Here is a 16016-nt window from a genome sequence, read left to right as displayed (position 1 = left end):
ATATACATACATACATACATACATACAGTGGGTACGGAAAGTATTCAGACCCCTTTAAATTTTTCACTCGTTTCATTGCAGCCATTTGGTAAATTCTAAAAAGTTCATTTTTTTCTCATTAAAGTACACTCTGCACCCCATCTTGACTGAAAAAACAACAGAAATGTAGACATTTTTGCCAATTTATTAAAAAAGAAAAACTGAAATATCACATGGTCATAAGTATTCAGACTCTTTGCTCAGTATTGAGTAGAAGCACCCTTTTGAGCTAGTACAGCCATGAGTCTTCTTGGGAATGATGCAACAGGTTTTTCACACCTGGATTTGGGGATCCTCTGCCATTATTCCTTGCAGATCCTCTCCAGTTCAGTCAGGTTGGACGGTGAATGTTGGTGGACAGCCATTTTCAGGTCTCTCCAGAGATGCTCAATTGGGTTTAGGTCAGGGCTCTGGCTGGGCCAGTTAAGAATGGTCACAGAGTTGTTCTGAAGCCACTCCTTTGTTATTTTAGCTGTGTGCTTAGGGTCATTGTCTTGTTGGGTGGTGAACCTTTGGCCAAGTCTGAGGTCCAGAGCACTCTGGAAGAGGTTTTCATCCAGGGTATCTCTGTACTTGGCCGAATTCATGTTTCCTTCGATTGCAACCGGTCGTCCTGTCCCTGCAGCAGTAAAACACACCCATAGCATGATGCTGCCACCACGTTTCACTGTTGGGATAGTATTGGGCAGGTGATGAGCAGTGCCTGTTTTTCTCCACACATACCGCTTAGAATTATCACCAAAAAGTTCTATCTTCATCTCATCAGACCAGAGAATCTTATTTCTCATAGTCTGGGAGTCCTTCATGTATTTTTGAGCAAACTCTATTCGGGCTTTCATATGTCTTGCACTGAGGAGAGGCTTCCGTCGGGCCACTGTGCCATAAAGGCCCGACTGGTGTAGAGCTGCAGTGATAGTTGACTTTGTGGAACTTTCTCCCATCTCCCTACTGCATCTCTGGAGCTCAGCCACAGTGATCTTGGGTTCTTCTTTACCTCTCTCACCAAGGCTCTTCTCCCACGATTGCTCAGTTTGGCTGGACGGCCAGGTCTAGGAAGACTTCTGGTGGTCCCAAACTTCTTCCATTTAAGGATTATGGAGGCCACTGTGCTCTTAGGAACCTTGAGTAATGCAGAAATTCGTTTGTAACCTTGGCCAGATCTGTGCCTTGCCACAATTCTGTCTCTGAGCTCCTTGGGCAGTTCCTTTCAGCTCATGAGTCTCATTTGGTCTGACATGCACTGTGAGCTGTCAGGTCTTATATAGACAGGTGTGTGCCTTTCCAACTCAAGTCCTATCAGTTTAATTAAACACAGCTGGACTCCAATGAAGGAGTAGAACCATATCAAGGAGGATCACAAGGAAATGGACAGCGTCACTTAAATATGAGTGTCTGAGCAAAGGGTCTGAATACTTATGACCGAGTGATGGTTCAGTTTTTCTTTTTTAATAAATTAGCAAAAATTTCTATTTTCTGTTGTTTTTCAGTCAATATGGGGTGCAGAGTGTACTTTAATTGGAGAAAAAGAAAAAAAACTTTAGAAAAAAAAAAGAATTTAGCAAATGGCTGCAATGTAACAGAGTGAAAAATTTAAATGGGTCTGAATACTTTCCGTACCCACTGTAATATATATATATATATATATATATATATATATATATTATATATATATATATATAGCCTCACAGCTACATTATATACATACATTTTGTATGATATCCCCAGTCTTATATATATAAATATCCACTTATAGGATGTCCTCACAGTCCCCCGATGATGATAGCCACAGTCCCCTATAAGATGGCCTCATATATGTAACAATGCTCCCACAGACATGTGTACGTGTGTGTGTGTGTGTGTGTGTGTATGTGAACATATAATATATATATATATATATATATATATACACACACACACACACACACACACACACACACACACACACACACACACACACACACACAGTACAGACCAAAAGTTTGGACACACCTCATTTAAAGATTTTTCTGTATTTTCATGACTATGAAAATTGTACATTCACACTGAAGGTACCAAAACTATGAATTAACACATGTGGGAATTATATACTTAAAAAAGTGTGAAACAACTGAAAATATGTCTTATATTCTAGGTTCTTCAAAGTAGCCACATTTAGCTTTGATGACTGCTTTGCACACTCTTGGCATTCTCTTGATGAGCTTCAAGAGGTAGTCACCGGAAATGGTTTTCACATCACAGGTGTGCCCTGTCAGGTTTAATAAGTGGGATTTCTTGCCTTATAAATGGGGTTAAGACCATCAGTTGTGTGGTGCAGAAGTCTGGTGGATACACAGCGGATAGTCCTACTGAATAGACTCTTAGAATTTGTATTATGGCAAGAAGAAAGCAGCTAAGTAAAGAAAAACGAGTGGCCATCATTACTTCAAGAAATGAAGGTCAGTCAGTGCGAAAAATTGCGAAAACTTTGAAAGTGTCCCCAAGTGCAGTTGCAAAAACCATCAAGCGCTACAAAGAAACTGGCTCACATGAGGACCGCCCCAGGAAAGGAAGACCAAGAGTCACCTCTGCTTCTGAGGATAAGTTTATCCGAGTCATCAGCCTCAGAAATCGCAGGTTAACAGCAGCTCAGATTAGAGACCAGGTCAATGCCACACAGAGTTCTAGCAGCAGAGACCTCTCTACAACAACTGTTAAGAGGAGACTTTGTGCAGCAGGCCTTCATGGTAAAATACCTGCTTGGAAACCACTGCTAAGGACAGGCAACAAGCAGAAGAGACTTGTTTGGGCTAAAGAACACAAGGAATGGACATTAGACCAGTGGAAATCTGTGCTTTGGTCTGATGAGTCCAAATTTGAGATCTTTGGTTCCAACCGCCGTGTCATTATGCGATGCAGAAAAGGTGAACGGATGGACTCTACATGCCTGGTTCCCACCTTGAAGCATGGAGGTGGTGTGATGGAGTTTTGCTGGTGACACTGTTGGGGATTTATTCAAAATTGAAGGCATACTGAACCAGCATGGCTACCACAGCATCTTGCAGCGGCATGCTAATCCATCCGGTTTGCGTTTACTTGGACCATCATTTATTTTTCAACAGGACAATGACCCCAAACACACCTCCAGACTGTGTAAGGGCTATTTGACAAAGAAGGAGAGTGCTGGGGTGCTACGCCAGATGACCTGGCCTCCAGTCACCAGACCTGAACCCAATCGAGATGGTTTAGGGTGAGCTGGACCGCAGAGTGAAGGCAAAAGGGCCAAGTGCTAAGCATCTCTGGGAACTCCTTCAAGATTGTTGGAAGACCATTTCCGGTTACTACCTCTTGAAGCTCATCAAGAGAATGCCAAGAGTGTGCAAAGCAGTCATCAGAGCAAAAGGTGGCTACTTTGAAGAACCTAGAATATAAGACATATTTTCAGTTGTTTCACACTTTTTTGTAAAGTATATAATTCCACATGTGTTAATTCATAGTTTTGATGCCTTCAGTGTGAATGTACAATTTTCAAAGTCATGAAAATACAGAAAAATCTTTAAATGAGAAGGTGTCCAAACTTTTGGTCTGTACTGTATATACACACACATCTAGATACATAGTGAATGATGGCCCTACAGCTCAATATATGTAATAATAATATAGAATCCTAGTCCCCGCTGCCTCCATCTCCTCTTCCAACATCTACAGCGGACCTGTCTTAGCGGCACAATGCAATGACGATATTATGGATGTGGGTAAGCTAGTGCCTCATTGGTCTATCATGGGATTGCGCTGTATCGGCGTCATGTTGACAGTACAATGTGGTGGTTGCCAGCGCAGAAGATCCTGGCTGGAGCACACTAGATTATTGCACCCTGTTATCTTCATAGCCACTGCAGTCCTTTGATGTTGCAAAGGCAAATTTGCCTCTTATGATAATATTTTTTTTTGGGGGGGGGGGGGAGTACAGTTTTGGCAAGCAGCACAATTCGGCACACCATCCCCCAGCAAGTTGGGAGGGTAGGGAGCAGTACTCCTCTGATTGAGAACTTGGGACAAGGGGTGGTCTGCAATGATAATCATTTAAGAGATTTTTAAATAAGCAACTTACCTCTTGAAAAGAGTATTTAATAAGAATAGAGGGATTTTAAATGCTGTAGAGTACAGCTAGTTGCTAGAGTTCACAACCACTTTTATCTACTGGCCAGTTACCCAGGCAAGGAGCTTGGGCTGCTTGCAGGACCTTTCGTTTAAATCCTGCAAGTACGGCTCTGATCACTGGATCTAGACAGCTTTAGTCCCCCTGGTCTGAATTCTCAGTCTTTAGGAATGCTCTACCCCCAAGCAAACAAGAAGCCGGGAGGAAGACTAGTGGTGTGCTTCTATAGAAAACATTCCTTTAGCATGAAATGGCTATAAAGCCCTGCAAACATATTACGATGTAGTGTATTAACATTCTATTATTCATCTGTAAAATAGCCTCCAAAACTAGGCTCACTTTGAGGGGAGGAAAAAAAAAAATATATATTTTTTTTTTATTTAAATTGCCATTGTATTGTTACATTACATAGTACACACTTGTTAAATAACCTGATATATATATATATATATAAAAAGATGTCCTACATTGTAGACAGTAAATGTAACTGCTGCTAATCCCAGCAGATAAACAGAACATAGAAAATTTTCAGATGCAGTAAAACACATCCTTCAGATCCACAATGGTAAATGATACAGTAGATGGTGCATGGGGGCTATACTATAGTGTAAATAGTACCTCTATTGGGTCAGTTACACGGATGGATAAGGAATAATTCTGCACCAAAATCTGTATGAGGAAACGGTTTCTAAGCTATGGAAGAATAAGCAGATCTAAATTAGATCTCATTGATGGTAGTGGGTTCCATGAGTTTTCCGTTCTTTAGAATAGGTTAAATAGTGTAGCAGATTATTCTTTACTGCCCACCTAAAAACACAAGCCAGGATGAACAAAGGCAACTGATGGAATAAGTTAATGTCAGTGTCAATGGAGCCCAGGGAGAGTAATAATTACTTTACAACATATTGATCCACCATACAACTTTGGTTATTACCAAAAGTCTACAACTTGCACAATGAGAAAAATACCTAGTGAGCATATGACAGATTTTTGTAAAGTCATTCTATTCAAGGGATTATGGATTTAAGGGGGAGGTGGAGGGGGGGGGGGGTCAGAGCTCATAGGCAATTCTGTCTGAGCTAAATATCAGGGTTCCTCTGGCTGCTTACCCTGCATACAGGCCAAAATACAAGTCCCCAATTTATAGCGTTAGTAGACTATTACAGAATAAATACAGATAAGAAAAAGATGTCAGAATTTTGAATACAAGTTAGAAGACATCTAGAGATAAAACTCAGATAAGGGCACTGGCACTTAGGACTGTGTAATAGGAGAGTACGGCTATATAAAAGGTCATTGTAGGATGGCAAGTCCCATCTGAGCCATGCCATTGATTAATGGGATTGATGGAAGGCTGGAGCTTAACCTACGCAGAGATTGCACCATGGCCCCCACAAGTCTCAACCGGTGTTGTAAGGGAATTTAGGTTATTACAACCCAAATACGGTACTATAAATTGCATAATATGGTGTAGAGGATAAGTGCCATTTACTGGAGACCCAACAAGTAGAACTGAATTTTACTGTACACGAAGAATGAAGAGAAGCTACCCATTACAAAAAAAAATAAATTTCTAGTGTGACTGTCAGAAATAAAGGCATCCATGAAAGTTAGTAAGAGCAGCAGGCATAACAGACACTACTTCCAGACATAGAGGTTGCTATTCTCCACCTTGAAAACGTGATTCAGGAGTGCAGCCCGTCACCGGCCCTTCCCCAATCAGTGGGGCCCTGGCCACTAACTGCTCATAGATGTCTTGCATGTAAACTTCCAGTGTCTAATGTTGGTGGCACTTTATTATTCAGAGCATTAGTAAAAAGATAGCCAAGGAGGTGTAAAGTCTGCCTTACATACTATACAAAAGTTTAGACTCAACCAAATTGCATTGTACAGCAGCAGATGCAGTTTACTGACCATTTTGCACATTACACCTTGGAGCCAAAATACCATGTGTAGTACATCTATTTTGTGTATATTACATACACATATTGGTACAAATCCTGTGATTTCAGTATTAGCATAAACCACAAAGGCATTACTGGGGTGCAGATAAAGTTGACTGTTTTGGTACCAGTTCGGTTACCATCCCATTTCTTTCAAGTCACTATGGCTTCTCCTCCACATGACTGAGAAGACTGCCAGTGTTATCAATATTTGCTGCCTTATTTCTTTGAATATTTGGGATTTTGCTTTTCTCAAAAAAGAAGAAACGAATATGGTCCAAAACCCAAAACAAAAGGCTCCCATATTTTACATAAATGACTCAGTCACTACAGATTAGAATATGGTCACACATTGGTTTTGAGCATTAGGCATCAGATTAGCAGTTTTGACTTAAAGCTATAAAATCAGTCATTTGGGTTTAGTCACACATGGAGGTTTTTTTTTAATGTGCAAAAAAAAAAAACAGCATGTAAATTTTTCCATATTGAAGTCAAAATTGCTTGATATAAGACCACCGCATGAAATTGTAATTTATTTATGTTTTTTTGCCATGAGAAAGTGCATCTACTCCTATAGTCAGGCTTTAAAGTTATGGAAAGGTAATTCACCCACACACAGCAATATTTTTCCCCCAGACAGTTCAGAACCATGGTGATGCAGTATGACGGCCTGTGCATGTAGCTAGACCTTTGGCCTGTCCAGCTAATGCACATAAGGGTGCACCAATTACCCCCTTTCCTTACACTGCTCTACAGCGATCTACACAGAACCATATTCCATAAGAGAAAGAAAACCAGGAAATATACAAATCTAACATATCCTAGTGGATATCCCAGTGTGTAAGAGCATTTAGGTTTCCATTTCGTAGTCGTTGCTGTTCACTCAATGCAATGGTTTTCTTTTCCCCTGTGCTACATGAGCAGTAGGCGCTGAAAACATCTCATCTCAATCCCTGGCACAATTTGATCCCATAATCTCAAATTATTCCAAGATAGGAGCTTTGCAGTCTTTGGCACACCAACTTTGGCCAGGTTATAGATTCCAGTATACTTACAAGGATTTGCTTTTCACTGTTCATTTGGCCACATTTACAACATGGTAGGAATTTGTGCATTGGGAGTTACTGTATAGCTGGGGATACAAGGAACCTTATAACCTGTGCTTTTAATATAATAGCTTCCCCCACAGGAAACAAACCAGATCATATATACTTTAAAGGTTAATCATTTAGAAAGGTCTTATTCTAGATAAGCAATGTTTCCAAAGATCAATACATCATTGAAGTTGGAGCATCTTTTTTCTTGTTAATTTGTTACAAATGGCTTCCTTACACACAAGACACTATTCTCATATTGGGCAGCAGAGATTCAATATGGAAATTGCTGGTTTCCAGTTTACAAGACAGTGCGCCTGTATTTAAATGCAATGGCTGAAGTCTTCCAGCATCCTTTTTGAAGAGAAGGAACCCTATATAGTTTGCCTAATCTGAGATAATCTTCTAGTCTGCAAAAGAGTTACACTGTGCAGAACAAATTATATATGCTCTTCACATACTACATGTACATTTAACACTGGGAAGGCTTTAAAAGAAAAAAAAATCCAGCCAAATATATAATCTGGAGAGTGCCAATCACCTGCTACCAATATAACTTCATTTTAATAATGTCTGTAATTTAACTATTCTATTTCTGTAGAAGAGATTCCAGTTGCATTATAGCATGCAGAAATAATCTGACACCAGTGGTTAGCCAGTAGAGATCCTGTATATGTAGGCCAGGACCACAGACTTCATTGCCAAAGAAAACTAATGAACACATACCATTGAGTTCTGCAAGGGTAAAGTCACTGTTTAGTACTTGCTTAAAGAGAAGATCAGCAGGCTTCTGCTATGTAACCTTACAGCCGCATAATGTAAGGCAAGAGCCAGATTCCAGCAATGTATCACTTACTGGACTGATTAGTGAAGTTTTGATAGAATCCCTGTTTTATCTGCTGTCCATGAAGCTGTGGTCACAAGGCAGAGCTTTGTATAACTCCACCCACACCTCTCATTGTCAGCTTGCTGTCAATCAGTGGAGAGAGCTGGTCTTATGCAGACTATCATTAGAGGACAAGGTGTGGTTAATCTGCTGATAAAACACTGATCGCATTGAAACTACAAACACAGCCCAAGTAATATGGCTCACTTGCTCTACATTACGCTGCTTTCAAATTAAAATAGCAAAAAAAACAAACAAAAAAAACAAAAAAAAAAAAAAACCACAACACTGCTGACAGATTCCCTTTAAGCAACTAAATGTTCAGAAGTTCAGATTTATACTGAGCGTTGTGATGGAGTATAGCTTGACCACCATCACACTCATCCCTTTCCCAGCTGTCAGCTTTGAGAAGAGGGTAAGTTGATTCATGTCTGACAGGTTTGTTTCTAGACATGCACACTAACATCCTCAGTTTTTAACAGGATCGTCAGTTTGTCTCCAGCAAAGACATCTGTCTATGAGTAATTAGATCTTAACACTCAGAACACATACCACAGAACAGGAAAGAAGGCTGGAATAGTTACTGCCATTTTAATTTTTTTTTTCATAAATCAGTAGTACTTGTGAAAAAGTAGAAAAAACAAACAAACACATTTTATTAGAGAAATCTGCTTCTTTCTCCTGGGCTGGCCATTCATTCTGAAAATTCAGAATTGAAAGGTAAACTGTCTTTAGTGAATATAAATTTTCCAATTCCTGGGAGAACAGTTGGTGCTTGTAAAGTTCTATAAAGAACCGCAACTGTGGTTTGAGGAGAACTTGCAGCAGAATGCCTGTGTCTGCCTCTAGCTTCTTCCCTTAGAAATCAATAAGCACCAACTTGCCAAACTCAGTTATTGGAAGATCTGTCTTCACTGACTACAGATTTTAACCATGAAATAAATGTCAAAGATCAATCCAGGAGGTGAAACAGGATTTCTCTAAAGTTGCTTATTTTCATGTGTACTATTGATTTAAATTAAAGTGAAAAGTTACTCTTAAAAGTAGTTAGTCCTCATCTAAGAAGAAAAAAAAAAAAAAAAAAAAAGTGACACTTAGACAAAAGCACATTCTGCATTATCGGGAATCACATTGTTATTCCACGATATATCACTAAAGGTAAGGTATGGAGGAAGCAGGTACAGCCAAAGTGATTTAAGACCTTGATAGTCATAATAATTAGTTTGAAATGAAGTGACGTGATAAACTTCTTGGAATTGGCCACTGATTTAACTGGACTTGGAAGTGTTACAATATTATTAATTGCCATGCCGCAGGCATGACTTCACAAAATAGTTTACACGTGATAGCGGTATTCTGTTATGTATTCCTTCAATCTGGTGGGTAATGGGAGTTCATGGATTTGGTTTGTACATTTGTTAACAGCCATTCTACAAAGGTGCTGCAAGGATGGGGTAGATGTGTAAAGTGGCTTTACTAGCCAAAGGTGCACTGTTCTGTTGGGAAGAGTCTCGGTATCCATTTTCTTGTTTTTGGATAGAAGAACATAATACTCAATAAGATGGACGACGCTATCAAATTGCTTTAGTCTGGAGCGTATACATACAACAGAGTCCAACCTGAACTTCCCCTCCCTATACTCAATGCGCAGATTTGTTGGTCCTGCTGAGGTCTTCACAGAGATAGTCAAGAGGTAATCTGTATGTGAACTGTCGCGGACCAGAAAAGTGCCTTCAGAAGCATCTTGCAATTTCTCCTTGGCCTCGTTGACAGTCATGTGGCCCCAATACCAGCCTGTCAAAAAAAACAAAAAAAAAAAAAAAACACATGTTTTAGTAATTCTATAAATAGTAATAATGTAGAGTTAGACTACACAGAACTTTTCCCCAAAATTAACCTATGAATATCAAGTTTGTGGCCATGTACAAGAGAAGTTGACAGTCCAACATATTTCTTGGTTAACCCAAAGTTAAAACAATGGGTCACGTAATGGAAACCAAGTACACCCCTCAATGTTCCCCCATTTTATCACTAGGGATAAGTTTGCAAAATAAGATTGCTTGCGGTTTTTCTGCTGTTTGGGCACCTTAGGAAGCCATCTCCTGTAATGATCTGCATGGGCTCTTAATCGTCCTGTGGCCTCCCAGCTAACACTCTAGCACCTCTCCAGTCAGTCTTAAAGGGGTATTCCCATCTCAACACGTAGTAGGTGTAACAAGTGCCCCCAATTAGAAATTTAGTATAGTTTGATTCACTATGTCTTTCCCCATGTGTTGGACCTTAGTCACAATCAGTGGTCGTAACCAGGGATACCCAAGGTCCCACACATGATGAAAGACATAGCGAATCAGAAAAACTATACTACATTTCTAATTGGAGGCATTTGCTAGTACTACTACATATTGGGATAGGATCTTGGAGATTGGAATACCACTTTAAATCTGCTGCCTGACTAATCCACCTCTCTCCTTGGCATTCTTCTGAAAATCCCTTCACTGGCTCCCAATTCCCCAATATATCCAGTTTGAACTAGCAACATTGACCTGCAAAGCCATCCTCCAAGCCTGTCTCATCTGCATATCTCCAAACTAATCTCCTGATATTTTCCAACATGTAAACTCTGATCCTATAAAGACCTCCTTCTGCCCTCCACACAAGCTCCTTAGCCAATCACCCCCTCCCCTATCCTCTGGAATTTCGTGCCCCAACACGCCCACCAAATTTGGAATTTTAAGACCAAACTTCAAAAACCATCTCTTCATGACAGCTTACAGCCTGCAATGACATACCTGCCACCTCAACACCGGAAGTGGCGCAATCCCTATTCTACCGTTTCCTTCCCCCATTATCCTGTAAAGTGTAAGGCTGCAAGGGAACAACCACCATCGGTACAAATAAGATACATAAAAATATACTTTAAATCAGTCTGAAACTTAAGTGGGGAGGAGAGGGGAAGTGTTAATATGCTCCCCCCCACACCCCAAAAAAAAAAAAAAAAAAAAAAAAAAAGTCATGCATGCACATGGCTTTTTACAATAGGTCGCGGAATGTTGGAGCCACAGGTATGAAGGTCACCTGTTTAACTTGAATACTATCTGAAAGGTTAAAAGACCCCATTCTCCTGATGCATGAAGCATCCAGAGCTGTGTACATTACTGTGTCTGCTCACATATACCCATTTCAGTTATACAATATATTCACATGGCTGTATTGGTTATGTTGATCATACGGGTTGCACCCTCTAGTGCCAGTACTTGGCATATGAAACTATCATTTTTAAATGTTTGTCTTTTCTAGAGTAATGCCATTAATACACAGGTGAATCCCAGCCACTACATTGTTATTTTATGGTATAACACGTTACTCATCTAATTAAATCCTCCGCTGTAGAATTGAACAGATCATTGTTACAGCCAATCACATTTCCTGTCCTTATCTGGCTTTTGTAGTATCTTACACAGCCTATTCTATGGTACCTGGGTATCGAGGATTTAGATGCTCAAGTGCAGAAGTGGGCCAGCTCACTGACTACAATGAGGCACTGCTATACAAGCCTGGAGTATGATACTTTGATTGTCATACATCAGTGTCATGACTAATAATCCCTCAATTACATCTCAGATCTTGTTCTGAAAGGTAAAAGGTCACCAACATGCAGGTTTATCATTGAGCCAAGTTTAGAGGCAGGTTAATCATACACTTATTCAGATGGGAGGCAAACAAAGCAGATTTACAAATTTCAGTACAAAAAAAAAAAAAAAAAAAAAAAAAAAAAAAGTTAAAATGGCACCATTTAATATCCCATATAGTGTATTGAAGTATGGAGAGAAAAAGCAATTTGTTGCTTTTTTTGGGTTTCATTTTTACAATATTTATTCTATGGTAAAAATGACACGTATGCTGTCAGTATGACTTAAAACAAACTTTATAGGTTAGGAGTCCTAGTTTGCTATATTTTATAAAGTTAATAATTGCTTTGTATCACCAAATTCTGAGAGCCATATGCCTTGAATGAAATCCCATTTTAGTCACTTGACCGCTGCAGCCAATCACTTCCCTGCTAGTAGAGACCAGTGGAGGGCCTGTTCTGAATATACAATGGTTAAAACTGATGACTAGCTCAATCTAAAATGTATCCCTGAAGCTTGGTTCATATAGTCTAAGGGGGTAATGTTTCTCCTTGTGAGTGACAAGTTCATGCAAGAAGACTTATAGACATTTAATGCTTCTCTGGAAATTTAAATATGCAAATAGCCTCTTCATAGAAAGGATTGGGACCCTAGTGCCACCTACTGGAAGTAGCAATCTGAAAAGTAAATATCAGCCTTTTAAAAAAGGGTTTTAATAATTTTCAAATATAGGGAAAAAAAAAAAAAAAAAAAAAAAAAAAACCTAAAAAGTGTAGCATTACCAATACTACAATTCAGTATATATCGCTCATTAAGTATTATGTGGTCTGTAACAAGTCAGAAGCAGTGAAACCACTCATTGCCCTTTGAGGGTATCCAGCCGTCTCATCCCAAAGACCTAACCAACTGATACTGAAATGTATCATTTTAATCACAAGATTAAAACTCCCACTGCAAATTAGGGATCTTAAAAACAAAAGCTAACCTTTTTATGACTTGTGTGGTAGTTGCAATACTCCTGTATTGCAGTATATTGTCAGCTCACTCCCCCTCCTGCCCCATCATATTGCAGGAGAGGGGACCACATAAGGTTAGAGCTGTTCCTTTCAATTGCTTAGAAGCAGTTATTGACGGCAGCAGTTAGCCAAATACTCACTATTTACCTATGAGTAAAACGGTCCTTCCAAGCTGTGTTAGTATTTAATAGTTTCTTATTCCTCTATATAGTATTTGGCTAGGGTCACTACTGTATTTTCTTTCATTCCTTGGATGTGGAAAAACAAAAAAAAAAAAAAAAAAAAAATCTATTTTTTTTGATGGACCCATTGACTTGCATGCTGCCATATTTTCTCTCTTCTGATGGGGAATGGACATGTACATGAGCCATAAAACATTGGCCAGTGTGCAATCCAATGTTTTGTTGGACTGAAAACCAATGCTGTGGAGTTGGTAAGCCAAACCTCTGACTCCCTCATACATGGCTCATGTTTAAGTGATAAATTTACTGTAGCACAGATTCATCTCAGCTAAAAGTCTAGACTCTTAGATCAGGAATAGGACATTTCATAACTTTCCCAAATTCTTATGAAAAATATTCCCCACAAACTGCATTGAACTACTGTACCCAATTTATTATATATTTTAGGAGTCTGTCCATTTTATACTGACTCAGATTCTGACTCCACAGCGCTGCTGAAAACACTGTCCACACAAGCCCTCGGAGTTCCTTAATCCCAGCTTTTGGCATGTGAAGCCAGCAGCATATTATAGCCAGCTTCCACGGCATATGGAGATACATTTATGATAGCGTTTGAGTTAAAGTGTAAGAGATAGATATATCTATCTCCATGTATCATAGCCATCATATATATCTATATATCATATATATTACATTTGTATGCCCCTTCGCAAATGCAGAGCAAGAATGATCGCAAACTTTAACAAAAAGTTGTGAAAAAATATAAAAATAGAATTTAGAACCTCTGTAGCCCAAACACAAATTTGACAAACTGAGGGGAACCCCACACCTTCACACACCCCCCTCCATCTCCAGCTAGCATAACTGTACTAAATATTCAGTTTAAGTATAACTTGAACATCCCTTCAGTGCCACCTAGGAGCATGTAGTAACCGTCAACTTGTGACCAAACATCTGCATGTCTCATGACAGTGAATCAGTCCCAACTACTTTTACATTTTGCCAGCGTAAACAGAAGTTTAATATAACATTTTTAATTAATGTGAAAGAATGAGAATTGTGAGAAGTCTGAGCTGCGTGTTTATATAATGCAGCTTGCCCTATAGTAATGTGTACTTTTGTGATGCGACTGCTGCACTTCTATTCAGCAACATGCAACACACTGTCTATAAAAGAGGAGACGAGAATCATTCAATACAGATGCATTAGACTTCCAAGAAGTGGCTCTAAGGCTCTGTACTAAGAAAGCATTACAAGGAAACTGGAAGAGATCACCTGAAGGAAAATGTTCTTTCAGTACTAAGTATTTTGAGCCAATTCCACGCATTTAATTCTCCTAAGGGCAGACATGACCTCTCAAAGTGCATTAAAGCTGACAGTAATTACTTTACGATGTAATGTTATGCACCACTCCCAGGAAAAGTACTGTGACAGCCATTGTTTCAGCTGGATTGTGAGATCGGCAGCTGCCACTATAACCAAGTCTTTACGGTAATGAGCTACATAAAGGAAGTAATATTTGTAGCATAAAGTGGAACACACAGAAGACAATCTGATATGGCAATATAGTTACTGACCAAACCAAAGTATAACAAGGATTATACAACATTTCTTAAACAAAGACCATAAATGATAAAAGTGGTCCCTGTAGTGTGTGAACAAATCTTTAATGCTAAATTTTGCAGAACACTGGGGGAAGCAACCTTCTTAACCGGAATGGAAATACATCTGTATCCCTGATGTGATCCAAAAAGAAATACAACCAGTGTTTAACACTCACACGTCTCATCCTGTCACCAGTTGTCATACTTGCACGCTCTAGGAATCTGCAGACATTTTACTTTCATTTTCAAGTGCTAGAGAGACGGCTTATTACTGCAATCCCATGTTAGAGCAATAGGACGTCCTACAGGTCACCTAGAACTCCGGCAATACTACAACACTTTCTCCTGCTGTAACATTTCTAAAGAACATTTTGTATACTCAAATTGCATATGTCATACATATGTGCAGTCAATTTAATATAACAAATGTTTAAACTTTAATTTCTTAATCAAATTATTACACATAGATATATCTATCTCTCTATATAAAACTTTGGGATATGTTCGAGAAATCTGCTTCTTCCACCTCCTAGACTGATCACTCAAAATACTCAATTCATGGGTAATATATTATATATAATAATACCTGTGAATTACTGGAAGAATTATTAGAGTAGATTTGATTTCACTCCAAGATCTACATGAAAAAACAGCTTCAAGTACGCCGAGTAAGAATGCTATAGGTGTCAATGGTGGGAAAAAAAAAAAAATAAAAAAAAAATTAGCAAACAGATATCCCAACAAGTGCCCCTGATCTGAAGGAAGTTAACAAATTTCAGAGACCCAACAACTATGATGTGTTGACATCAGTACCTGGCGCCTATGAATAGCAGTCACAGATTCAGGGAATGTGGACTACAGCAGAACTTTGTGGGAAAATTTTTGCAAATAAATTGGTGAACAAGGGACTAGTGTTTATTTCTGTCTTTCAGGCATTTCTGCACTACGTCAGATTTGTTAGATTACTGCGGATCTGCTTGTGATTTTTTATTTTTTCTTCAATAAATTGGTGAACAAGGGATGTGTGGGGGATTTTTTTTATTTTTTTTTTATTTGAATAAAGTTTTCCTTTATTACTGGATTATTAATGTGGGTGTCTGACAGTAATGGAGAGGGGTCTAACACCTGGGCTTGATGCCAACTGTGATTTTTGACAAATCACAGCTGACATCAACCCCAACTACTATTACCACTGTACCAGATCCAGCAAATCGGGAAGAGTTGGGCAATTCATTTGATGCACCAATTCTGGGGCGACTGCGTGCTGGTCTTTTTAGACTGGGAAGGGCCCAATAATCTGGGACCTTACTAGTCTGATAACATAAGCCTGCAGCAGTCTGCTTATCAAAATGTAAGGAGGACCCCACGTAAATTTTTTAAATCACTTATACCAGGCTAAACACACAAAAGAAAAAGCACATGTATTGCAAGTTCAGATTTCCCACATTGAATGCAAGTTTATGGGGAAATGCCACACAGAGGACTGAG

The 16016-nt window shown here is 39.1% G+C and overlaps 1 protein-coding gene across 7 annotated transcripts in view; it reads right to left on the bottom strand.

Annotated features, from left to right (window-relative positions):
• The window catches only part of SOCS2 (suppressor of cytokine signaling 2), a 35619-nt gene that overhangs the window by 13346 nt on the left and 6257 nt on the right, over positions 1-16016 (bottom strand). For 4 of the 7 annotated variants that reach the window (XM_073651697.1, XM_073651695.1, XM_073651696.1 and 1 more), the window contains exon 3: positions 9717-9891. In XM_073651697.1, coding sequence (XP_073507798.1) covers positions 9717-9891 — 175 coding nt within the window. Of the gene's footprint in view, positions 1-8686; positions 9892-16016 lie in introns of those variants that run through there. The other 3 variants (XM_073651694.1, XM_073651692.1, XM_073651693.1) reach the window with 1 other exon arrangement.

Source organism: Phyllobates terribilis, unplaced genomic scaffold (assembly GCF_046119375.1).
Source record: "Phyllobates terribilis strain yellow unplaced genomic scaffold, ASM4611937v1 Scaffold_11__3_contigs__length_659146591, whole genome shotgun sequence".
Taxonomy (NCBI): domain Eukaryota; kingdom Metazoa; phylum Chordata; class Amphibia; order Anura; family Dendrobatidae; genus Phyllobates; species Phyllobates terribilis.
Note: the sequence above shows the minus strand (reverse complement) of the source record. Positions and strands in the feature narration are given on the sequence as shown.